The 24,294-nt window shown below is 41.8% G+C and overlaps 1 protein-coding gene across 16 annotated transcripts in view; it reads left to right on the forward strand.

The window, feature by feature from the left end:
• Positions 1 to 24,294, forward strand: part of neb (nebulin) — a 96,262-nt gene that overhangs the window by 47,653 nt on the left and 24,315 nt on the right. For 13 of the 16 annotated variants that reach the window (XM_061793234.1, XM_061793235.1, XM_061793228.1 and 10 more), the window contains exons 74-121: positions 49 to 360; positions 1,163 to 1,267; positions 1,361 to 1,459; positions 1,534 to 1,635; positions 2,038 to 2,145; positions 2,220 to 2,531; positions 2,618 to 2,722; positions 2,805 to 2,909; positions 3,518 to 3,622; positions 3,711 to 3,818; positions 3,897 to 4,007; positions 4,251 to 4,448; positions 5,074 to 5,178; positions 5,252 to 5,356; positions 5,496 to 5,600; positions 5,693 to 5,800; positions 6,688 to 6,801; positions 6,894 to 7,091; positions 7,290 to 7,394; positions 7,469 to 7,573; positions 7,659 to 7,766; positions 8,553 to 8,660; positions 8,744 to 8,851; positions 8,922 to 9,026; positions 9,102 to 9,206; positions 9,445 to 9,543; positions 9,653 to 9,757; positions 10,183 to 10,287; positions 10,379 to 10,483; positions 10,570 to 10,674; positions 10,978 to 11,082; positions 11,165 to 11,269; positions 11,348 to 11,452; positions 12,461 to 12,565; positions 13,708 to 13,812; positions 15,618 to 15,719; positions 15,807 to 15,914; positions 15,995 to 16,099; positions 16,258 to 16,362; positions 16,458 to 16,562; positions 16,977 to 17,081; positions 17,165 to 17,275; positions 17,350 to 17,460; positions 17,846 to 17,950; positions 21,120 to 21,224; positions 21,625 to 21,714; positions 23,462 to 23,575; positions 23,650 to 23,754. In XM_061793234.1, coding sequence (XP_061649218.1) covers positions 49 to 360; positions 1,163 to 1,267; positions 1,361 to 1,459; positions 1,534 to 1,635; positions 2,038 to 2,145; positions 2,220 to 2,531; positions 2,618 to 2,722; positions 2,805 to 2,909; positions 3,518 to 3,622; positions 3,711 to 3,818; positions 3,897 to 4,007; positions 4,251 to 4,448; positions 5,074 to 5,178; positions 5,252 to 5,356; positions 5,496 to 5,600; positions 5,693 to 5,800; positions 6,688 to 6,801; positions 6,894 to 7,091; positions 7,290 to 7,394; positions 7,469 to 7,573; positions 7,659 to 7,766; positions 8,553 to 8,660; positions 8,744 to 8,851; positions 8,922 to 9,026; positions 9,102 to 9,206; positions 9,445 to 9,543; positions 9,653 to 9,757; positions 10,183 to 10,287; positions 10,379 to 10,483; positions 10,570 to 10,674; positions 10,978 to 11,082; positions 11,165 to 11,269; positions 11,348 to 11,452; positions 12,461 to 12,565; positions 13,708 to 13,812; positions 15,618 to 15,719; positions 15,807 to 15,914; positions 15,995 to 16,099; positions 16,258 to 16,362; positions 16,458 to 16,562; positions 16,977 to 17,081; positions 17,165 to 17,275; positions 17,350 to 17,460; positions 17,846 to 17,950; positions 21,120 to 21,224; positions 21,625 to 21,714; positions 23,462 to 23,575; positions 23,650 to 23,754 — 5,664 coding nt within the window. Of the gene's footprint in view, positions 1 to 48; positions 361 to 1,162; positions 1,268 to 1,360; positions 1,460 to 1,533; positions 1,636 to 2,037; positions 2,146 to 2,219; positions 2,532 to 2,617; positions 2,723 to 2,804; positions 2,910 to 3,517; positions 3,623 to 3,710; positions 3,819 to 3,896; positions 4,008 to 4,250; positions 4,449 to 5,073; positions 5,179 to 5,251; positions 5,357 to 5,495; positions 5,601 to 5,692; positions 5,801 to 6,687; positions 6,802 to 6,893; positions 7,092 to 7,289; positions 7,395 to 7,468; positions 7,574 to 7,658; positions 7,767 to 8,552; positions 8,661 to 8,743; positions 8,852 to 8,921; positions 9,027 to 9,101; positions 9,207 to 9,444; positions 9,544 to 9,652; positions 9,758 to 10,182; positions 10,288 to 10,378; positions 10,484 to 10,569; positions 10,675 to 10,977; positions 11,083 to 11,164; positions 11,270 to 11,347; positions 11,453 to 12,460; positions 12,566 to 13,320; positions 13,423 to 13,707; positions 13,813 to 15,617; positions 15,720 to 15,806; positions 15,915 to 15,994; positions 16,100 to 16,257; positions 16,363 to 16,457; positions 16,563 to 16,976; positions 17,082 to 17,164; positions 17,276 to 17,349; positions 17,461 to 17,845; positions 17,951 to 21,119; positions 21,225 to 21,624; positions 21,715 to 23,461; positions 23,576 to 23,649; positions 23,755 to 24,294 lie in introns of all 16 variants that reach the window. The other 3 variants (XM_061793220.1, XM_061793222.1, XM_061793221.1) reach the window with 3 other exon arrangements.

The following is a 24,294-nucleotide window of genomic DNA, read 5'->3' on the forward strand; positions in this document are numbered from 1 at the left end:
ATGAGGTTTGAAATTAGAAACTAACTTTTGTTCTTTTTTTTTTTTTAGTACAAGTACAAGGAAGGATACCGCAAGCAGGTGGGCCACCACATTGGGGCTCGCAGCGTGGAAGACGACCCACTGATCATGCTGGCCCTGAACTCGGCCAGGATCGCCAGTGACGCCCTCTACAAGAAGGACTTCAACAAGTCCAAGACCAAGTTCAACCTGCCTGTGGACATGCTGAACCTGGAACTGGCCAAAAAGTGCCAGATTCAAGTCAATGACTTCAACTACCGGACTCACCTTCACCAGTGGACCTGCCTGCCTGACTCCAACGATGTGGTCCAAGCCAGGAAGGTCTACGATCTCCAGAGTGATGTAAGATTGTAGACGTGCTGTTACCTTTGCTACGTCTGGTACACTTGCACAACTGGACATTTCTGCCACACTTAAGCAACTTGGTCCAGGCCAGGAAGGCACAATATATAGGTTCATGGTTAAGAAGAATCATGTCCTTTTAAAAAAAAATAAAGCAAAGGGAAAAAAATAAAAAAAATAATAGTCCTTGCATATTTTCCCTCTTTGATGAAGGCCAGCGCAGGGAGGACTGGTTTGAATAGTTGCCCTGTGATTGACTGGTTACCAATCCAGTCCGGTCTAGTCTTCAGTATATCAGTCCAGTCAACCAGGATAGGCTCAAGCTCACCCGAGACCCTAATAAGGACAAGCGGTATATAAAATTGACGGATTGATGAGTTTGTCTATACTGTATGTGCCCTGCAATTGGCTGGCGACTTGTCTAGGATGGACTCCGCCTCTTGCCCAAAGTCAACTGGGATAGGCTCCAGCTCACCTAAGACTCTACTGAGGATTAAGAGAAAAGGGAACAAACGAGGGAAAAAATTATGGCTAATAGCAAGAGAGGAGTGGAAGACACCAGAAGTTACGGGAGTAGAAACCAGGAACACATTACGAAAAGTATCCCAGAAGGAGTAAGTCCACTGTCCAAACAGTGGTGTCTTCCTGGTGTTGGACCTTTTTACCAAATCGCATCCAATTATGCCTTATTGCGCCACTCTCCTTGCCGCCAAAAGAAAAACACAGTCGGAGACCTGGAAATGCGTCAAAAGTCAGAGTGGATCGTTGTCACGCCGTATATGTATTCTGTGTTGCTCCTCAGGCTGTATACAAAGCTGACTTGGAGTGGCTACGTGGATGCGGTTGGATCCCGCACGAGTCCGTGGAGGTCTTAAAGGTGAAGAACGCACAGAAGATCCTGGCTGAGGTAAGTCGGGCTTACTTATCGCCACAGTTTTTGATTTACAGAACATGTACATTTTAGAAGTGCTCTACAATTGTGTTTCTGTCCTTGCTATAGCGAGGCTACCGGGTCAAGCTGGACGAGCAGAAATTTGGAGTTCCAACCGATCGAGTCGACTTGGCTTGCGCTAAGAATGCCGCCGACATCCTCAATGAAGTAGGGATTTCCGTTCTTTTACTCATTTAAGGTTCTTGGTAGTTCCTGCTAACCCGGTTTGAACCTCTCCTCAGGCCAAATACCGCGAGGCTTGGCATCAGGAAAAGACCAATTACACACTGGTGGACACTCCGATCATGGCCACAGCCAGAGAGGCAGCTAAGAACATTCACCCGGTAAGAGGATGGTCTTTTATTTTTAGTGATGGGCCAATAGAACACGATCAGAAGCACTGACCTACATTTACAACTTAAATTAAAATATTTCTTCCATGTAACTGTATTAATGTATTCCCAACAGTCTATTCTCTTCATTTGGTAGCTTGACTGCACTGCTTCCTATACGTACGTGTATGTGGATCTTCAGAATCAGTACTGCAGGCCCATGTAACTTCAAATTTGCCTTAGAGGGCACAAGAATGTTAGCGTTTTTTTCATCTTTTGATTGGTTGGTCAGAGCAAAACAGTATGACGAGAAAAACATCTGCTTATATTAATACATTTTATACTCACCATCTGTGGTGAAAATGTTTTTAATTTACATTTTTATGTTTGTGTATTTATTTATTTTTTTTGCAGAAACTGTATTCGAAAGATTGGGACAAGATCAAGGCCACTGGTTACTTCATCCCTGAAGATACAGTGTCCATAAAGCAGTGCATCAAGAACGCTAAAGTCCAAAGCAAAGTGAGTTGCTGTTCAAATGTCGTCAACATTTCCCAGATAGAAATTAGAACTGCTTTCCGTTGTTTGTCACGCAGCATAAGTACCTGGAGGGATACCGCAAACAGGTGGGCCACCACATTGGGGCCCTCAGCATCCAAGACGACCCGCTCCTCATGCTGGCCCTGAACTCGGCCAAGATCGCCAGTGATGCCCTCTATAAGAAGGACTTTAACCAGTCCAAGACCAAATTCAACCTGCCTGTGGACATGCTGCAGTTCGAGCTGGCCAAGAAGTGCCAGATGCAAGTCAATGATGACCTATACAGGACCCGCCTGCATCAGTGGACATGTCTGCCCGACCAGAATGACGTCATCCAGGCCAGGAAGGTCTACGATCTTCAGAGTGACGTGAGTTGTCAGATCAATTACATTAAAACAAAAATTGACTGCTGCAATTTAAAATAATCCCCCGATCTTGTTCTTCTTGTTCTTAGTTTGTGTACAAGGCGGATATGGAATGGATTCGAGGCTATGGGTGGGTTGCCAACGAATCAGTGGACCACGTCAAAGCCAGGAAAGCGCAGGAAATTCTCAATGACGTAAGTCTTGGTCTCTTATTAGTCAGCCTTACTTTCTCTCAGTAGCTTGTCTCTCAGCTCGATTACTTCACGTTTCTTACAGAGACTCTACAAGAAGAATGCAATCGACGGCTTCGGAAAATTCACCCTGGTCGTGGACCGCCCAGAAATTATCTTGGCCAAAACAAATGCTGACAACCTCAGCGACGTACGTACTAAAACAAACTGAAGGAATTGCAATAGAGTGAACACTCTTTTATTGTGGGGGATACTGTACGTTCCAGGCCCAATCATGATTGGTGAACATCATTTTTGTCTAACGAAAGTCCACTAGCTTAATGCTAACATGTAATGTGCAATCCCATAGTCAGGATAATGGAAATGAACATAGATGTGATGGTATTTATAAACCGTCAAAAAAAAAAAAAAAAAAAAGATATTTTAACACACGGTGCTGCAAGACATTAATATAGAGCATACAACAATACTCACTGGCATATATTCTCTCTGCTCTGTCGGAACAAGGATATGTATTACATTACACTGTAGATTCATTATCTTATTTATTACTGGAGCTGAGTTGGGGACCCTCTCTTCTAATAGCCCCATTGCCGCCCGGCAAGTTGCAGCATAGCGTGGTATTACACTAAAGCCACACAAGTCTAGATTCGAACTAGTCTGTATACTGTAAAAAGCCAGGAAAAATCGATCGGCAAAGAAATCTGCGAGATAGCTGGGGCACGAACAATGAACCTTTGTATACAGTAGCTGGGGTTCACTGTACTGCCATTCTCATACATTTTCTTCCATCCACAGCTGAAATACAAAGAGACCTTCAACTCAGAGAAGGGCCAGTACATCGGTTCTGCTGACACTCCTCAACTGGCCCACAGCAGGGAGGTGTCCAAGAACATCAGCGAGGTACCAGGAGTCAAATTGTTTGTTCATTTGGGATCTTTTTCTCAATCATGAGTGATATAATGGTATGAGTGTGGTGTCTGATTTCAAGAAACTCTACAAACTGCATTGGGACAAGTCCAAGGCTGCCAACTATCATCTGGACCACGATTATATCCCACTTGTCAGCGGAAAGCGGAGTAGAGACATCAGTAGTGATGTGAGTACCCGACTGGTTGTCCTTTATTTGGTTCCTCTACCGATACAGATTGAGATTTCTGTTATGTTCATGTTCTAGGTCAAGTACCATGACTCTCACGAGAAAGCCAAAGGACATTATCTGGCCGGAACACTGGTGGACTTCCCTGAGGTGATGCGATGTGGTGATCAGGAGAAGAACAAGGGACTGGTGAGAAATTGCTAATCCAAATATCTAAGGATTGCCATATCAGCGTTTTTCCTTGCTCAAATGAGAGGCAGAATCACAATGACTGCGATTGGTATCATACAGTGTATGATACCAATTAGGGAGTCCCTAATCACTTTATAGGGATTTTTATACATCAATCAAATGAAAGTTAGTTTTGGAACACTGCTGTTGTAAGACCACCACAATTTCATAACCTGCAACACTCCTGGTATTTCGTTACAGAGGCTTTACCATCGGGACTACCACCAGACCAAGACCAAGACCCACATCCCGTCTGATGTCATCGCCAACAAGGTGGCCAAGCGTTGCCAGGACATGCTGAGCGACGTCCTCTACCGCACCTACCTGCACCAGTGGACCTGCCACCCCGATCAGGAGGACGCTATCCGAGCCCGCAAGACCAATGAGATTCTCAGCGATGTATGTTCTTAACCCTTAAATACTGTTCATTTTCAATGCACACATACAAATGTTAAGGATCAAAACTCCTCATAAAATCCTCCCCCATAAATCCTCATAATAATTATTAGCCTCTGTGTGACTTCTCTTGTTTATCCTTAGCATAATTATTATTCTTACTGTTCCCCCATGACACAAAATGTTTCTCCAGGAACCTGTGCATACACAGACAATTCACAGGACTGTTTCATGCTCCCTCTTGAACACTTTCACCAATGTACCATATCACATACAAATTTATGGCATGTAGTTTTAAGACTTCCACCATTACCACCATTTTCCTTGCTTTAACAAACAATGGTAGATCTAAAATCCGTTTTACTACACGTAAATAGTGTACACAAACCTATAGCACCTGTACAAGAAATACATTTTAAAATATTTTCTTTTTTGTGGATTTTAGGTCACTTTAAGAAAAGTCATCAAATTTCAGTGAGAAAGAATGACATACGGTATTTTTATTGCGGTCAAATAACAAAACAGGTCAAATTTGACCCAAACAATATGTTAGGGTGAAGGTCTCCTGTCCCGGAGGACTCTGCAGCTTTCTCATGCATAGTTTTTCTCCTTTGTCATTAACTACTAGGTGTATTACAAAGAGGACCTGAGCTGGATGAAGGGTATCGGCTGCTATGCATGGGACACGCCAGAGATCATTCGCGCCAAGAAGGCCTATGAGCTGCAGAGTGAAGTACGTGACATCAGAAGTAATTCATTACGTAGAACCATTTCAGAAATAAATCTTATTCATTTTGCCCTTTTAGCTGAAATACAGAGACGAGGCTAAGAAGGAATTCAACAATTACTCCATTGTGACTGACACACCCGCATACGTCACTGCTGTGCTGGGCCACACTTGGGCCAGCGATGTAAGTCACTTTCATAAAAAAATAAAAATACAAATTTAAAAGTCAGTATGCTAAAATGTGACCATTCATTGGAAACAGAAAATGTCTGTACTGCTGCTTAAGTACAAAGTGTGATTTCTTTTGCTACCTGTGACCACAGCTGAACTACCGAGAGACTTACCATAAGGAGAAGCACATGTACACCACTGTTCTAGATACCTACGACTACGCCAGATGCCACAACTTCAAACACTTCTTCAGCAATGTACGTACTGTACACGCTAGACACGCTTGGCTGAGCTTATTTAAGCAGCACAAATTGTTGAAGTGACGATCATGATAAATGTGTGTATTCAGAAAATCTACACTGACGCTTGGGAGAGGTTTAAGGCCAAGGGCTACCAGATCCCCCACGACTCGCACGCCATGCGACACGCCAAAAATCAGAAGATCATTGTCAGCGGCGTGAGTATCATGTTCATATTCACCTTCCCCCAAATAAACTTCATGGGATACTATTAGATTTAGATTCAAAGTGAACCCCCATTTATCGTGGTGGATACATTTCAGACCCACCTGCAATTGGTGAAAATCAGAGATTTTTAGAGACCATATAATTTTATGTATTTATTTTACAGTTTAACCGCTCTCACATGCTTTAAAATGATTTAAACTCATTTAAAGTACAAACCTATTAAAGCACACTTTTTAAAAGTATTCCTTAGCACCTGTTCCAACTCCCTCACTGTCAAGAAATGGGAGACTATCGTAGAACATTACTTTGAGGAAAGGAAAACTCACGAACATAGTTCTCCAAATAAGAGCCAAAGTGTGTTTGGTTCAAGCTGTTTACTGTATTTGTCTCTCCCAGGTGAAGTTTACTGTAAAACTGACATATTAAAAAACACCAAAATGTTCAAACAAACATATCATTTCGTCTACCAAAAGTCAGCTAGCTTAATGCTAACGTAATGTGAAACGCAACGGGCTGGATATTAGCATAGATATTACAGTAATTATAAACGTTGAAACAATGGTTCGTTTAACACACACGGAACCTTCCCTGCCTCTTGTTCTTCCTCTTAATTGAACTGCATCTCTGCCAGTAGACCTCAGTGCTGCCCGGCATGTTTCTGCACAACGTGGTAGGTACTACACTAAAGGCACGCTAACTCTAAATTTGAACTTGCCTGTATAATGTAAAAACCCCTGAACAATGATTGCTTAAAAATCTGTGATATAGCGAGGGCGTGAATGGTGAAGCACAATATAGTAGGTGGGGACATTGTATATCGTGCCTGTCAAGGGACCCGAGCACACCTAATCAACTATGGTTTTCGTCTGTTTTTCAGGTGAAATACAAGGAGGACTATGAAAAGTTCAAGTCACTCTACAGTCTTCCTAAGTCTGTTGAGGACGATCCTGCCACCGCCCGCTGCCTCAAGGCTGGAAAACTGGTCCTGGACGTAAGACATAACATTCACAGCTTTATTTGGCACTGTAATGCATCTCCATGTTTGGTATTATAAAAGAATCGCCCCTTGTCCCAACTGTGTAGCGCCTATACAGAGAGGACTACGAGAAATCCAAGGCCAAGAACCACATCCCACCAGACATGCTGGAGATCCTGTCAGCCCGTAACACCCAGACCACCATAAGTGGAATCCACTACCGCAATTATCTGCACCAGTGGATATGCCTTCCCGATATGCAGATGTACGTCCAGGCGCGCAAAGTCAACGAGCAGCTCAGTGATGTGAGTAAAAGAAAAATCTAATCTAACTATCTAGATCTTTAAATATACTTGTTCTTTAGCTGCAAAGATATTTCTTCTTTGCCGATAGTTTTTGTGTCCTGTTTTGCAGTTTAGTATTTTTTTTCTTTTTGTCATCTTGTAGGAACTGGAAATGTGTTTTTAAAATGTTATTTATTGTCGATTTAATATATTCTGCAGATCTTCTACAAGGATGATCTGAACTGGCTGAAGGGCATCGGCTGCTATGCCTGGGACACCCCGGAAATCCTGCGTGTCAAGAATGCCGGTGACATTCAGAGCGAGGTTTGTTATCGCTAATACCAATTTGATGCTTTTATCTCCTCTCAAATGTTAATTACGTGTGTTTTCCATTCCAGAACAAGTACCGAGCCAAAGCTTTAGACGCGTTCAAAGACTACTCGGTGGTGATGGACACTCCGGTTTACGAGACCGCCAAGCAGAATGCCGTCAACCTGAGCGATGTAAGCCACTTTTCCCAGTCTGTCGTGACTTTGTCACGTCATGGATGTCAAATCGTCACTTACCAGCTGTGTCGTTTTGCCCCAGCTGCACTATCGCTCCAACTATCACATCAGCATCAAGGGAACCAACACTTCTCCTGCCGTTACCGTGGAAGGGGAGAGGGCTCGCCTGGCCCACCACATTCAGAGTGATGTAAGATAAAATTCTTGGTGTTCTTCATATTTACAAACACCCATCCAATGTGTCGTTTTATCGTCTAAGATGACTGTTGAGCGGAGACAAGGACACTATTCATTATGGAGAGGGCTGACATGGCCTTGTCAGAAACAGGCGGGAGAATACCAGGAAAGCATTGACCCAGTTCGTTAAGAGAGCTGGAAATACCAGACTCAAGTAGCGAACAACAGGGAAGGCAAGGACTCATACAGTTCATTAAGGGATCAAGGATGTGCTGAAGTGGACTTGCCAGACACCGTTGGGAGAACACTGGGAAAGGCAAGGACCCAGTTCATTTAGGCAGGCAGGTCTTGAAGTGGACTTGATAGACACACGAGAGAGAATACCAGGGAAGGCAAGGACCCATTCATTAAACGAGGAGGGCAGGGCTGACATGGACTAGTCAGACACAGGTGGAGAACACCTTGGAAGGCAGGGAACCGGTTCATTAAGGGAGCAGGAAATTGTTGACAGGTGGGAGAATACCAGGGAAGGCAACAAACCACCTCATTTAGGTAGCATTGATGTACTGAAGTACAGTTGCCAGACACCAGGGATGACAAGGACCTAGATCATTAAGGGAGGCAAAATTTGAAGTGGACTTGCCAGACACAGGTGGAAGGGTACCAGTGAGGCAAGGACTTGGTTCTATAAGGGAGCAGTGTAGTGTTGATGTAGAGTTGCCAGAAGTCAGGGAAGACAAGGACCCAATTTTCACCACTTTAATGCAAAATGTGTTTTCACTGCATTCTTTTCTCTCAGAACTGGTACAAGGAGGCCAACAAGAACTACATGCCCACCGGATACACTCTGCCCCACGACATGCCTCTCATCAAGCAGGCTAAGCGTAACACCTTTGTTAGTAGTAACGTAAGTATACTACTGCTACTGCAAAAAAAATTTATTGCAACACCTGATCAACTCCGTCTGATATCTTCTTTTGGTTTGCATAGGTGAAGTACAAGGAGGCCTATGAGATGATGAAAGCCAAGGGCTACACCATTCACCCACAGGGTGTCAACTTCGTCAACTATAGGAAGGTCAACAAGATCAGTAATGAGGTGAGATAAGGCCAAGCGTGATATTTCTCATTTGAACGGAATCTAATGCTGTTTTCTCTCTTCCGTATAGCGCCTGTATCGCGAGGACTACCACAAGCAAAAGGACAAGATCCACACCACCTATGACACCCCCGACATCAGACAAGTCAAGATGAACCAGGAGCATCTCAGCGACGTACTGTGACTTTTTACGGCATCTACTCGGTCTTTTTTGAAATTTTATTACATTTACATTGTGGTGTTTTTGTAGTTGTGGTACAAGGAGAAGTACAACAACAGTAAAGGCCAGCTGATCTCCATGCCCATGACACCAGAGCTGATGCATTGCTACCACGTCAACGATATCACCAGCGAGGTACTGTACTAAAAATTTCTTTGTCAGACATGTTCTTTAAATTCCATCCCCAAATACCAAACTCAGAGCCCCCCAACTCTGGAACTCTCTCCCTACTAAAATCTGTGATGCTGCTTCCCTGGACATATTTTTAAAAACTGTGCAAGGAGTAGGTTTTTGTGCCTTGGGGCCCTTAAAAAGTGTTTTATGAACCTTAGTTATTATTCTTATTATAATAAAGGTTGTGGTACGTTTTCAGCTGAAATACAAAGAGGATCTGACATGGCTGAGGGGCATTGGCTGTTTCTTGTACAACACCCCGGAGATGATCCGCATCCGCCACCTCAATAAGTACCGAGTACGTATCCTCCTACACCACATTTTTCTCCACACCTTCCTCTCAATCCACTGGTCGCCGTCATTTGTCTATTTTTTATTTATTTATTTATTTATTTTAACTCTTAAAGATTGACTACCCGGTGGAGGCCAAGAAAAACCTGCCCAACTTCTCAGTGGTCCTGGACACACCAGAGTACAAGCGAGTGACTGAGCTCAAGAGCCACTTGAGCATGGTGAGTCTTGCCTGGACCCAGTGTTGCCAAGTCAGTTGCTGGGGATGTTGCTGATTTATTGCTAAAGGTTGCTAAATGATGTTACCATTGCGTGTTAATGTCATTTTTACTTACGTAGAGCATTACATAGATTACTCATAACTCATAGATGCTTTTGGGAAACAAAAAAGTTGCAAGGGTAGTCTGAAAAGTTTCCAAACAAATTTAGTAGTTGTGGTCATTGAAAGGGGGAATGTGTCAGTTTTAGCATTTGGGTCACTTTTCAAAAGTTGCTCAACGTTTTCTAAAAGAATAATAATTTTTGAAAAGGAATTTACTTACGGTAGTTTGAAAAAAGTGCCAAATTGGTATCAATGGCTGGATTGTTTTCTTAAAAGCGATGGTGAAATCTGGTTTGAACTCAAGTTGTGAATTTCCGCTTTCAGCTGATCTACAAAGCTCAGAGCAAAGAGGAGATGGCCAAGGTCTCCACCACTGCCGACGCCATGGACATGAAGAGAGCCAAATGGGCCCAGCACCTGACCAATCAAGTGAGTTTCAAACCCTCTGAGTTTTCCTCGTTTCCATCTGAGAAGTCAAGATTGGTTGACTTAACAGACTTAACTCCCTCTTTCTTTACAGTACGTGTACACCAACCTCGCCGCCAAACACCGACCGCACTACACCCTGGAAGTTGAAACCCCGCACATGGACCACACCAGGAAGATGAAAGTGATCTCCAGTGATGTAAGTCCCTACTTATTTCTTTGCTCGTTTTTGCCCTCAGCTTCCAAAAAAACGCCAAGACTGGTTGCTCTCGCTTTCTCTTTTAGAACAAGTACAAAGAACAATACGAGAAGATGAAGCACAGGTACACCGCCATCGCTGACACGCCCCTCCTGATCCGCTCCAAGAAGGCCTACCTCCAGTCTAGCGACGTGAGTTTAATCAGCAGAGGTGGCAAAAGTACTCATACTCTGTACCCATTTTTGTTATTCAATTGCATCACCCGATAAAAATGGATAACAGAATTGATAAGGAATCAGATCGATAATGTAGTTCAGTATTGATAATGGAATCGGAATCGCTAAAGTCTTATCAATGCCCATCTTTAAATACAGTAAAAACACTTGAAAAATCAACTTTTGTTACTTTCCACCACTGTTTGATGAACAAACATCATGCTGAAATTCTGAGGTGAAAAGGATGGTAAACTGAATTTGGTTTTGTGGTTTCTTCAGCTACGCTACAAAGAGACTTTCGAGCTTTCGAAAGGCCACTACCGCACCGTCAAGGATGCCCTGGACATTGTCTACCACCGCAGAGTCACCGACGACATCAGCAACGTCAGCACTTCCCTTCGACCTTTTATTACAACATTTACAAAATGTCTTTTTTACATGTTAAATCCCGCCACTCCCACGTCAGGTTAAGTACAGAGAGAAGTATATTAGCTCCCGGGGAACGTGGAAGTCCATCCCAGACCGCCCCGAGTTTTTCTTCAGCAGGATTGTCAGCGACAATGTCAGCACGGTGAGAGCCTCTCAAGATTTTGCTGATGAAATGGAATCCACATTACCGGCCTCAAACTGTGGTGGGTTGGGTTTTTAGGTCAAGTACAAGGAGGACCTTGACTGGCTGAAGGGAATCGGCTGCTTTGTGTGGGACACACCGGAGTTGCTGCGGGCTGAGAAGAACAAGGCGCTGTACAGTGAGGTGCGTCACGTCTTACCTTACAATTTGGGATTTTGTTTATTTTAGACAAGTGTTTTTTAGTGTCGTACACAGGCTCCCTCTAGCGCAGTGGTTCTTAACCTTGTTGGAGGTAGGGAACCCCGCCAGTTTCATCTGGAGTTCACGGAACCCTTCCTAATTTGAAAAATAAAATATGGTTAATTTTAAATTCAAAAGAGTTATATATATTTTATTGTCTGTGTAGATTCTCAGTCACGAAATTAAGCACGCATCAGTTGCACACAAAATCATTGTGAAAAGAACAAAACCAACAAAAAATAAACTCAATGAAAATTTACTGTAAGTGAATATTATTTTTTTTGTTTCCATTCCCCTTGGTAAGTGCCACTCTCATGTCAGAGGAATGGACTTCGTTGTGAAAATTCACAACTAAATCTGTTCCTTTCCTTTATTTCTACAATCCTCGAAAAGGGTTCATGTAAGAGTAAATTTGTTGGGCTCTTTTTTGTCATTGGACACACTGTCTGACCCCACAGCAATGCAACTCAACTCTAGTGTATCGTTGAAATGTTGTTAAATAAAGAGAGTTTTAAGAAAACATCATTTCAACTCGAGGCGCAGCGTCGCAATGGTAAACGCCCACCTTGACGCAGCGTTGCGTTTTGAACGGCATTGAAAATGCAGTGTTAAAAGGCTTTTTACAGATGCATGCACGCACGCACACACGGTGTGTGTCGAGTCCTCCGTTGAACCCTAGCAATTGCCTCACCGAACCCCTGGGGTTCGATCAAACCCAGGTTAAGAACCACTGCTCTAGCGGCACACGAAACACTTCACTAAATCAGATGTTCAAACTGTGCATAATGTAATGTTACAGTGGCTTAAACATTTTCTTCATCCAGTACAGTACATTTGTTACGTACAGTTCAGTTGTATTTAAGTTGTCAGTTGTATCATTTAATATGCATTTAATCTTTTAGAACTGTTTTTTTTTTTCATGACACTGTCTTCTTTCTACTTGGTCTCAAGATACAATACAAGAACTCCTTCACGAAGAACAGAGGAAACTTCAAATACACTTGCGACTCGCCTTTCTTCCACACGGCCAAGCACGCCTCCAGCCTCATTAATGAAGTAAGTCATCTCTTTTCAGTACGTTTAGTCTTACACTGCAAAAACTGACCTTAAAAAAAGCAAGAAAAATTAATGAAATGAGGACTATTTTACTTAATTTAAGCAAAAGTATCTGTCAAATAGAACAGGAAATTTTTACCCAGCAGGTTTTCTTAAAACAATTAAACATGGCTATCTTGTAAAAAAAAACACTGTCTTAAAACTACTGTATTTATACATTCTACACCTGTATAATTAGGGTATTTCTTGTTTTAATATATATTTACTACCAGTAATACAATCTCAATTAACAAGTTATAATACCTCATTAAGATTAAGATTAAGTGAAATGCTTTTACACAAAAGGTGCCTGATAAGAAGTTTTATGTTTGCAGACAAAGAACAAGCATGATTTGCCCTGATTTTAGACATTTCATTATCTGCCATAGAAAGAGAGAATATGACTTGGTAAGATTTCTTAAAACAATCAAACACAGCTAAACTCAATACCCCGCACTAAAACTAGTGTATTTATACTCCCTATACCTATGTGGGCAGACAAAGAACAAGCATATTTATCTTTGATTTTAGATATTTCATCATGGTTACATTTACCGGTAATTTTTAGCAGTGTACGTTTTCTGGCTCCCCTGTACAATGTAACTGGACCTTCATCTTGGAGTTAATGGTTACACTGGTGGTATTAAATCGTTTTGATCGCACTTTTTTTCTTTCCTGGACACTTGTCTTTAACTTCCTTCTGACGTTCTGAGCAGCAGGCCTACAGAATTAATTATGAGAAGTGCAAGGATCAATTCACCCTAACCACAGATGATCCTAGTTTCCAGCTGGCCAAGGAGAACAAGAAGATGAGCCAGGTAATGGTCCCGGTCCAGCAAGACCGGCCTGCATCGTCCACTCCGAAAACCCCCCAGGGGGCATGAGGTTGTCCACAGACCTGGTGGTGGTTGTTTCCGCATGGATATGATGGTTTGTCTTTTGTCCTGAAAGGATCTTGAGACATTTACAAACCTACGTGTTCTCAGATCAGGTTCAAGCTCTGTTGTCAGATCCTTATCCCCCCCCCCCCCCCCCCCCCCCTCCACTGTCACTACCTCCCCAATGTGTTTTTTAACTATGGCATGCTGTGTATCTACTGACAGAAACGGTATAAATCCAAAGCAAAGGATCTCCTCAAGAGCGGCTGCAATGAGCTACACCGACCCGACATCCTCACCGCTCTTGTCCAGACTTTTATGGGCAGTAAGGTAAATAGCTAGCTAATTAGCGAGTAGCGGCGCCATAAAACGCTCTTCCCTGTCCACCAACAGACGGAATCTCAAGCTCATCCTTTTCCTGCTGTTTCTGGACAGGACTTCATCTCATCTGCTGGCAAAATAAAGCTCACACCTCATATAGCATCACCCGCTAATCCCGCCACCAACCATTCATTTTTCATGTAGTGCTTCTGTTATGTTGTTAAGTAAGTCCAAAATCCTAAAGTTGGTCACTTAAGTCTGACTCGAGTCAAGTTATGCAACTGGGGTCCCCAACGTCTGGTTACAGCAGCTTCCCAACCTGCCAGAGAAAAACATGGCAGGAGTCTAAAGACATTGCAAGTGGTAACTGGTCATCGCTTCGTACCTGCAAAAAAACTCACCGTTTTCACGCATGTCTTCTAAAAAGCATGTTTCTAACCTCATATACTCAATTTATATTATTATTATCAGTATTAGTTCCCACATGATTTCTTGTCTGGAGCATTGATTCTCAAACTCTTGACGGAATGATAGGGCGACCACTCCCCCACCCCTGTAGGTGGGTGCCGTGTAAATCAGATCCAAAATTCTTGGGGAAAATGCCAGATTGGGACTCACACAATGGCATCTCCATGGAGACGCTATACTAAAAACTTAAAATAGATTTCATCTCCATTCGCAATTGTTTTCTTTTTTTAATTATTTCTGCATTGTTGTTGTTTTTGTGAACTCATGTCAAATTCCCACCTCAATATACTCTTTAGTTGGTGGACTACAATTTTTTGTTTTTGCTCCAGAAGATGTTGTGTCATCTATGACAAGATTAGGTGTTACTGTTAAGATTAGGGTTTGGATTGGGATTTGGGGGTTTGGGTTAATATTAGGGTCAGTGTTAGGATTAGGAATTAGTGTTAGGATTAGAGGTAATGATTAGGGTGTGGTGTTAGGGTTAGAGTTTTTTTTGTTTGTTTACGGTTCAGGATTAGGGATAGGAGTTTGGGGTTACTGTTTAGGTTGATATTAGTGTTAATATTAGGTTTGGGGACAGGTTTACAGTGAGGAGATAAGTGTAGTATTAGGGTTTGGGGTCAGGTTTAGGAATTATTTTTAGGGGTTAGTTTAAGGGTTAAAATTAGAGTTTGAATTAGGGACAGGGGTTGGGGTTAGATTTAGGGTTAGGGCTAGTAGTAGGCTGGGTTTGTCCAGGGTGTATCCCGTTGTCAAGTGGGATTTGCTCCAGATCATCCTTACTGGGGACTAGAGGTATGGAAAATGGATAGTAGGATGGATGGATGGCAGTAGGATTAGAGGTTAAGGATGGGTTTAGGAAAAATGATTACTGATAGGGTTTAAGTAGGGGTCTAGATTTTAGGTTAGGGATTAACAGTTGGGGTTTAGGGTTACGGTTTAGGAGTTGGGTTTATTTTTAGGTTTGGGTCTGGAATAGGGTTTAAGGGTTCGGTGTCAAGGGTTTGGGTTGGGCTTTGCTCCCACCTAACTGGAACCCTTCTCCCAATCAACATTTTTTTGTAGTGTTTTCATACTTGTTTAAAGTAACAAGCAGCGTGTTTTATCTAGTTTTGTTTCTATAAAAGTTCAACTACTTACTCTAATTCTAATTAAATTGGACCTATGTTGTGTCCTCCGAATGGGGGCATGTTGTGAGAAAAGGTTTGAGAAGCACTGCCTCAAAGTAATCATGAGGTTCAAGCCGTTTGTGCTTACATAAGCACTACACATTGTTACCCATACTTGTAAGACTAATGGTTAATGTGGTCCACTATGGTGACTTGGTCCATGTTGCACTTCTTCAGTGGAATTACAGGGAACAATATGAACGCGCCAAGGATAAATACACTTCCATCCTGGACACTCCTGAGTATGAAACTACCCAACGCGGCAAGAAGATTGGCGATGTGAGTTTTATTTTAGGGTAATCCACATGTTGTGTATCTCTAGAAAAAAATAATAATAATCCTGAGAAAGCGATTGTTTTTCCACAGATTGTTTACAAGATGGAGTACAACAAGACCAAGGCAAAGGGCTACACCCTACCTTACGACACCCCGCACCAAAACCTCATGAAAAAAGTCAAGGAGCTCACCAGCAATGTAAGTGGCTCGAATCCCTAAATGGCATGCCAGTTAAAAAAAAGAAAGAAATGCTAAAAAAATGTTGCTTTTGTTGACAGCTGAAGTACAAAGAGCTCTACGAGAGGAGCAAGGCCCAGATCAACATCGATCCCGAGGCTCACTCCATCCGGGCTGCTAAGGAGGCCTACAGGAACATCACCAATGTGAGTGGTCTTTGATCATTGACAATCTAATCCACGGATGGCCAAACTTTGTGAGTCCAGGACTAAGATGTATTTTGTCAGGATAAAAGTCAAAATTGAAGAACCACTGGACTATCTAATGTAAGAAAATAATCAAAGTTTTTTTCCCCCTGTTCTAGCTTGATTACAAGAAGAAATATGAAGCGACTAAGTTCAAGTGGATGTGGACCACGGAGAGGCCGGACTTTCTCAATGCCGCCAAGAACTCTGTGCAGCAGAGCGATGTGAGTTTTAATTTTGACACCTTTTTTTTGGACTACGTACAGTACGGTACCATTTGTTCCTCATCACTAATGCTAACCCACCTACTGTTTGACAGTATGAATACAAGTATGACAAGGAGATCTTGAAGGGCTGCGTCATACCCGTGGTGGACGACAAGCTTACTCTACTGGCACAGAACAACACACAAATCACCAGCGAGGTGAGGGGCAACCAGCAATCCAGTCAATCAACCATCATCCATTCAGTCATCCTCCCATTCATCCATCCAGCTATCCATTCAACAGATAGTTACAGTAGTTAGTTGGTTAGTTCAAATTATTGACTTCCTACACGGCAACATAACCTGAATTTGTACGTAGACGGAATGTGCCGGAATGTACCTACTCTAATGCAGTAGTAAAGTCATGAAAACATACTGTATGAATGAAAAACAAATGCAGTCGCCATTCATAACATTGAAATGTCTTCTGTCGGGACAATCATAAACTGAGAATTCCTTGTAGAAGAAATTAAAAATCTCATATTGACTGTTTAGTGGGTCAGAGTCTGCAATTTCACCACTGAATTTCTTCTTTAACACGATAATGCAGGGATATGACTCTATCTTTTGTAGCTCAAGTACAAAATGAAGTACGAGAAGGCAAGGGGCCACTACCTGCCCGTGGCGGACACCCCCCAGATCCTCCACTCCAAGGCGGTGCGCACCCTGGCATCCGAGGTAAGTACTGTCCCCCTATGGAGAAAACATCCATACCTGGTGGATGGTCCAGTCCTTCACGCTAGTCCCCCGCACCCCTGCAGAGCAAGTACAAGGCAGCCAGTAAGAAGCTAATGCAGTCCGGCTCTTTCACCACCATGCCGCAGACCCGGGACACGGCCCACAGCAAGGAGATCAACAAACTCGTCAGCAAGGTACCATCTCGTTTCTTGTTTTCTCCCCGCTTCTCGGCATGAAGCCTTAGATGATCCTGTTTTCTGTTCTCCAGAACGTGTACAAAGCCAAGTTCGAAAAGGAGAAAGGCAAGTCGATATACAACAACATGAGCGTGCCGCCCGACGTCCAACACGCTATGGATGTCGCCAAGAAACAGAGCAATGTGAGTCCATCACACAGAAAAATCCAGATTATTTTGTTTAGAGCAGTGATTCTCAAAGAGTGGTGGTACATGGGCTCCCTTTAGTGGTACACAAAAGAATCACTGTCTAAGTGTAGTTCAGTTGTATTGAACTTTTACACCGTTCAAGCTGTGCATAATATTACACTTACCATTTTTTTAATCTGGTAATTTTTTTACTTTTCATGGACAGTAATTTTTTTAACTACAGCTTAGTTTGAAGTTCAGTACATTTTAATCTTTCAGTTGTTTTTTTTTTTAAACATTTATTTATCTCCATTTTTCATTTAACTTTTTTTGTGTAACACATTTCACTTGAATCGTTATTTAGGTAAACTTTCATGATTTAAAAATGTGTCTGTTTCAGCTGGACTACAAGAAGAACGCCAAAGCCAACCTTCACTACACGACTGCTGTGGTGGATCGGCCCGACATCAAGAAGGCCACGCAGACTGCCAAACTCGTCAGCGATGTAATGGGCAAAAATAGAAGAGTTTGATTATATTTTTTCATCTCATTGACTGAAAAATATAATTATTTCGTTTCTGAAACATGTCATTGGCTGACATATACAATATTTATTTGATTGTATTTTTTTTTTATCTCATTGGCAGAAAAATAGACTTTTTTATCAAATCATCAGTAATATATTTTAATCCAATTGGCAAAATAAATTTCTGTTTTTAATTTAATTATTAGTCGTATTTTTTTTTTTTTTTAAATCTAATAGTCAGAAAAGTAATTATTTTATTTTATAATCTAATTGGACTAAAAATATATTTTATTAATCTAATTTGCAGAAATAGCTATCCATCCATTTTCTGAACCGCTTACCCTCACTAGGGTCGGCAGGTGTGCTGGCGCCTATCTCAGGTCACTCTGAGCGAGAGGCAGGGTACATCCTGAACTAGTCGCCACCTAATCACAAGGCACATAGAAACCAACAACTATTCACACTCACATACACACAATTTAGAGTCTTTAATTAACCTTCCATGCATGTTTTTGGAATGTGGGAGTAGCTGGAAAAACCGATGCAGGCACGGTGAGAACATGCAAACTCCACACAGGAGAGGCCGGATTTCAACTTCAGAACTGTGAGGCAGATGTGCTAACCAGTCGGCCACCGTGCAATCATGCAATCATTCTATTTTATGTTTTTAACTACCGTAACTGGCAGAAAAATCTGAAAATCTATTTTTAATACAATCAGTAAAACAAATCACAATTTAGCTTTTATTCATCTATTTAGTTTTTATTCATCTATTTTTCTATCAATCTATCTATTTTTTTGTACCTAATTGTCAGAAATAACTTATTTTATTTTGTATATAAGGAGTACAAATGTAATTAATTTATTTGTTTAATCTAATTGGGAGAAATTGTTTTAATCTATTCATCATATATATATATATATATATATATATATATATATATATATATATATATATACAGTGGGTACGGAAAGAATTCAGACCCCTTGTTTTTACTTGTTATATTGCAGCCATTTGGTGAAATCATTTAAGTTCATTTTTTTCCTCATTAATGTACACACAGCACCCCATATTGACAGGAGAACAGAATTGTTGAAATTTTTGCAGATTTAAAAAAAAAGAAAAACTGACATATCACACAGCCATAAGTATTCAGACCCTTTGCTGTGACACTCATATATTGAACTCGGCTGCTGTCCATTTCTACTGATCATCCTTGAGATGGTTCTACACCTTAATTGGAGTCCAGCTATGTTTGATTATACTGATTGGACTTAATTCGGAAAGCCACACACCTGCCTATATAAGACCTTACAGCTCACAGTGCATGTAGAGCAAATGAGAATCATGAGGTCAAAGGAACTGTCTGAAGAGCTCAGAGACAGCATTGTGGCAAGGCACAGATCTGGCCAAGGTTACAAAATTAATTCTGCTTCACTTAAGGTTCCTAAGAGCACAGTGGCCTCCATAATCTTTAAATGGAAGACATTTGGAATGAACATAACCCTTCCTAGAGCTGGCCGTCCGGCCAAACTGAGCAATCGGGGGAGAAGAGCCTTGCGGAGAGAGGTAAAGAAGAACCCAAAAATCACTGTGGCGGAGCTCCAGTGATGCAGTCGGGAGATGGAAGAGTTTTAAAAAGTCAACCATCACTGCAGCCCTCCACCAGTCGGGGCTTTATGCCAGAGTGGCCCGACGGACTCCAAGATGGTGAGAAATAAGATTATCTGATCTGATGAGACCAAGATAGAAATTGTTGGCCTTAATTCTAAGTGGCATGTGTGGAGAAAACCAGGCACTGCTCATCACCTGTCCAATACAGTCCCAACAGTGAAGCATGGTGGTGGCAGCATCGTGCTGTGGGGGTGTTTTTCAGCGGCAGGGACAGGGAAACTGGTTGCAATCGAAGAAAAGATGAATGTGGCCAAGTACAGGGATATCCTGAATGAAAACCTTATCCACAGTGCTAGGACCTCAGACTGGGCAGAAGGTTCACCTTCCAACAAGACAGTGACCCTAAGCACACAGCTAAAATAATGAAGGAATGACTTCAGAACAACTCCGTGACTGTTCTTGAATGGCCCATCTAGAGCCCTGACTTAAACCCAATTGAGCATCTCTGGAAAGACCTGAAAATGGCTGTCCACCAACGTTCACCATCCAACCTGACAGAATTGGAGAGAATCTGCAAGGAGGAATGGCAGATGATCCCCAAAGCCAGGTGTGAAAAACTTGTTGCATCATTCCCAAAAAGACTTATGGCTGTATTAGCTCAAAAGGGGGTTTCTACTAAATACTGAGCAAAGGGTCTGAATACTTATGGCTGTGTAATATTTCAGTTTTTCTTTTTTAATAAATCTGCAAAAATTTCAACAATTGTTTTTTTCTGTCAATATGGGGTGCTGTGTGTACATTAATGAGGCAAAAAATGAACTTAAACAATTTTAGCAAATGGCTGCAATATAACAAAGAGTGAAAAAATGAAGGGGTTCTGAATACTTTCCGTACCCTGTGTGTGTGTGTGTGTGTGTGTGTGTGTGTGTGTGTGTGTGTATATATATATATATATATATATATATACACACACGCACACACACACACACACACATACACATACATACATACATACATACAATCCCCGGCCCCGCCTGTGTGGAGTTTGGATGTTCTCCCCGTGCCTGCGTGAGTTTTCTCCGGGCACTCCGGTTTCCTCCAACATCCCAAAAACATGCATTAATTTAAGACTCTAAATTGCCCGTAGGCATGACTGTGAGTGCGAATGGTTGTTTGTTCCTATGTGCCCTGCGATTGGCTGGCAACCAGTTCAGGGTGTACCCCGCCTCCTGCCCGATGACAGCTGGGATAGGCTCCAGCACGCCCGCGACCCTAGTGAGGAGAAGCGGCTCAGAAAATGGATGGATATATATACTTTTTTTTAATCTAATAAACTGAAAAAATATAATTTTATTTTCTAATTCTATTGGAAGAAAACATCATTTTATTTATCATATTTTGTTTTCAAATGAGTTGATTTTTTTTTTTTTTTTTTTTTTATTGGGCCGTACAATGCTTTTCCTTTTAAATCTGGTGGGAAATGAAATATAATGATTGTAATGTAATTTGGAAAGGTGTTTGTTCTGCTGTCAGATTGGCTACCGCAACAAGGCCCGTGAGGAGGCCAGCCGCGGAGGTTCGCTGGTCCATCGGCCGGACATCAGGCTGGCCACGGAAGTCTGCAAGCTCAACAGCCAGGTAGCAGGAACCAAAACTCAAACGGAACGTGTTGTCATCTCCAATAAACGAGGAGGAGCTATGCCTTTCACCATCCAGCCAACTGTTTACTCATGTCTTTTCATCTATCTTGCATCCAACCATCTATTATCCAGCTAGCTATCCATCCATTCATCAATCCTTCAATCCATCCATCCATCCATCCATTACAGCCATGTACTGTCAGCTCTGCTAATTCTGCTCAGAAACCCGTGTCCTTCTCCATCCTTGCTTCAGTCCATGCTTGACTGTTGTTGTGCCCATGAGAGTAGATTTCCATAGTCTTCAGCGCTCATGGTTCATGTTGTCTTCCTCTTCCTGCTTTTTCATTGTCCTTGTCATCTCATGCTGCAAACTATCTGGCTACGCTTGGGCTTGGTAGAAGGAGGCCACGCCCTCCCCCCACGGAATGGCCTCCTACGACACCCCGCAGATGCGCCACATTAAGAGAATGAGTGCGGTGACGAGTAATGTAAGGAGATTAACGTCACGCTAGCTGCTAACTAACGCATGGTGTGTCCATCTGTCTGTTTGTTTCTCTGTCTGGGTTTGGGTCCGCGACTGGAAAGGACGAAAATCTGAATATATATACTGCAGAGGGTGCCACTGAGCCGTGGAGATCAGGTTGATGTCTTTTCGGACCGTAGACTACATGTTACCTCATCCACTTGACTTAATTTGGACTTTGTGAAACAAAAAATTGAATGTTTCAAATTTTTACCACAGTTTCATCAGTTTATTAGATGTGTTCAGTAAAATCCAAAATACCTTGTTTGAGGACTTCGGAGGAGTCACCTGGAGAGAAATTGACTCTCAGAGTCGCTAAATACAGTATTAACAATAACTGTAATTTGAAAGGATACTAATGTGTGATATGTTACTACTGTTTATCAGCACACAGTTTCCACCTGAGACGTGTTCAAAATGCCATGAACTGGCTACAGAGATGTTGACTCTCAGAGACGTTAAATACGATAGGAACGATAAATACAACTTGAAAGGGTAAGATAAACCGTTTGGGATTTTTACCCCAGTTTATCAGGAAACTGCTTACATCCCGTTACATGTCCAAAAATGACCAAAAGACTTGTTTGAGGACTTCGGAAGAGCAGACTGCAGAGATGTTTTATAACAGTTTATTGGCACAGTTTCCTCCTGAGATGTGTCCAATAAAGAGCGAAATGACGTGAACTGGAGACGGAGATGTTGACTTTTAGAGTTACAAAATACGCTATTAATGATATCTACAGTTTATAAGGGTAATATTAATCGGTCAAAGGTTTTACCATGGATTATCAGGGAACCATTTACATACCTAGACATATCCAATAAAAAGCAAAATGACTCGAGGACAAAGTAGCTAACTTCAGAGACGTTGACTCCCATGACGCTAAAGACAGTATTAACAATTTGAAAGGGAAACACTCACTGTTTGAATAGACGCTACATACGGTATTAACGATAGCTACAATTTGAACGGCTAATATTAACAGTTGGTAATCTTTTACCATGATTTATTGACACACTGTTTCCTCCTGAGATGTGTCCAATAAAGACCAAAAGGACTTGATCTGGCTACAGAGACAGTAACTCTCAAGAGACGGTGAATATGGTATGAACAATAACTACAATTTGAAAGGGTAATACTAATCACGCAAAATTCTTACAGTGGGTTATTGGGAAACTGTTTACATTCCTATATGTATCCAATAAAAAGCTAAATGTCTTGTTTAAGGACTTGGGAGGAGCTGCCGAAAGAGACGTTGACTCTCACAATAGCTGCAATTTGAAAGGGAATTACTAACTGTTAGAAATCTTTGACTACGGTTTATTGGCACACCGGTTCCTCCTGAGACATGTCCAATAATGACCAAAAGGACTTGAACTCGCTACAGAGACGTTCAATACAATTTGAAAGGGAAATACTAACTGTTTGAAATCTTTTAACACAGTTTATTGGAAAACCGTTTCCTGCAGAGACGTGTCCAATAAAGGCCACAATGACTTGTTGAGGAATGTGTATTTTCTTTATTGTACTACCTTTCTCTTCCATATATACAGTATGTTTGCTATATATGAGATTTATTTTGTGTTCATCTGGATTCTTAGAACACTTGGGAATGCTTAGCCCTCAGACTCAGTTGCAAAGAATGCGACTTGTGATTTGTTGGCGAAAATGTCGACACTTCCTTACTGTGTTCCGCTTTGACCCCCACCAGCTGAAGTACAAGGAGAAGTTTGACAAGGAAATGAAGGGAAAGAGGCCGCAGTATGACCTAAAGGAGAGTAAGGTTTACAAGACGTACAAGGATGCCCACACGCTGGCTAGCGAGGTCGGTGCCCCCGATACAACTACATCACAAGATGGAGACTCTTCCGTGGTGGAACGGTGTGGCTTTTGTTGCAGGTCAAGTACAAAAGTGACCTGAAGAAGCTCCACAAGCCCGTGACCGACATGGCCGAGTCTTTGTCCATGCAGCATGGCCTGAGCACCAGCAAGCTGTCCAGTGACGTAAGACATCGTTAACCGATTATATCTCACTATCCTCAGTCCACCAGCAGGAAGTCGTACATTCGCCCACTTCCTGTGTAACACTCAGTAGCACCGCCATCTTTCCAACTATCCATCCATCCATCTATCCATCCATCCATCCATGGCTAAAACACTATGACATCATCTGGTAGTGATCCTTACTGTGCTCATCATCCACTTCCAATACTATTTGCACTTCCTTTCTTAAACCTGCAATTTAGTTTTTAATCAAAACACTCATTATTGCTCATGTAACTCAAAACATCAGATTTTTTTAACCAGCATTTTTATCCATATAATCAGCAGAAATATATTTAAAATTAGTTTTTATTGATATAATTGGCAGAAATATATTTTCATGTTATTTTGTTTTTAGTTTTTTTTTTCATGTAATTGGTGGAACTATAATTGTTTGTTTTGTTTGTTTTCATTTTTAAGTTAAATGTGCAGTGTGTGAGTTTATGTGTGTGTGTGTATATATATATATATATATATATATATATATATATATAAATAAAT

This window comes from Phyllopteryx taeniolatus, chromosome 12 (genome assembly GCF_024500385.1).
Source record: "Phyllopteryx taeniolatus isolate TA_2022b chromosome 12, UOR_Ptae_1.2, whole genome shotgun sequence".
Classification (NCBI taxonomy): domain Eukaryota; kingdom Metazoa; phylum Chordata; class Actinopteri; order Syngnathiformes; family Syngnathidae; genus Phyllopteryx; species Phyllopteryx taeniolatus.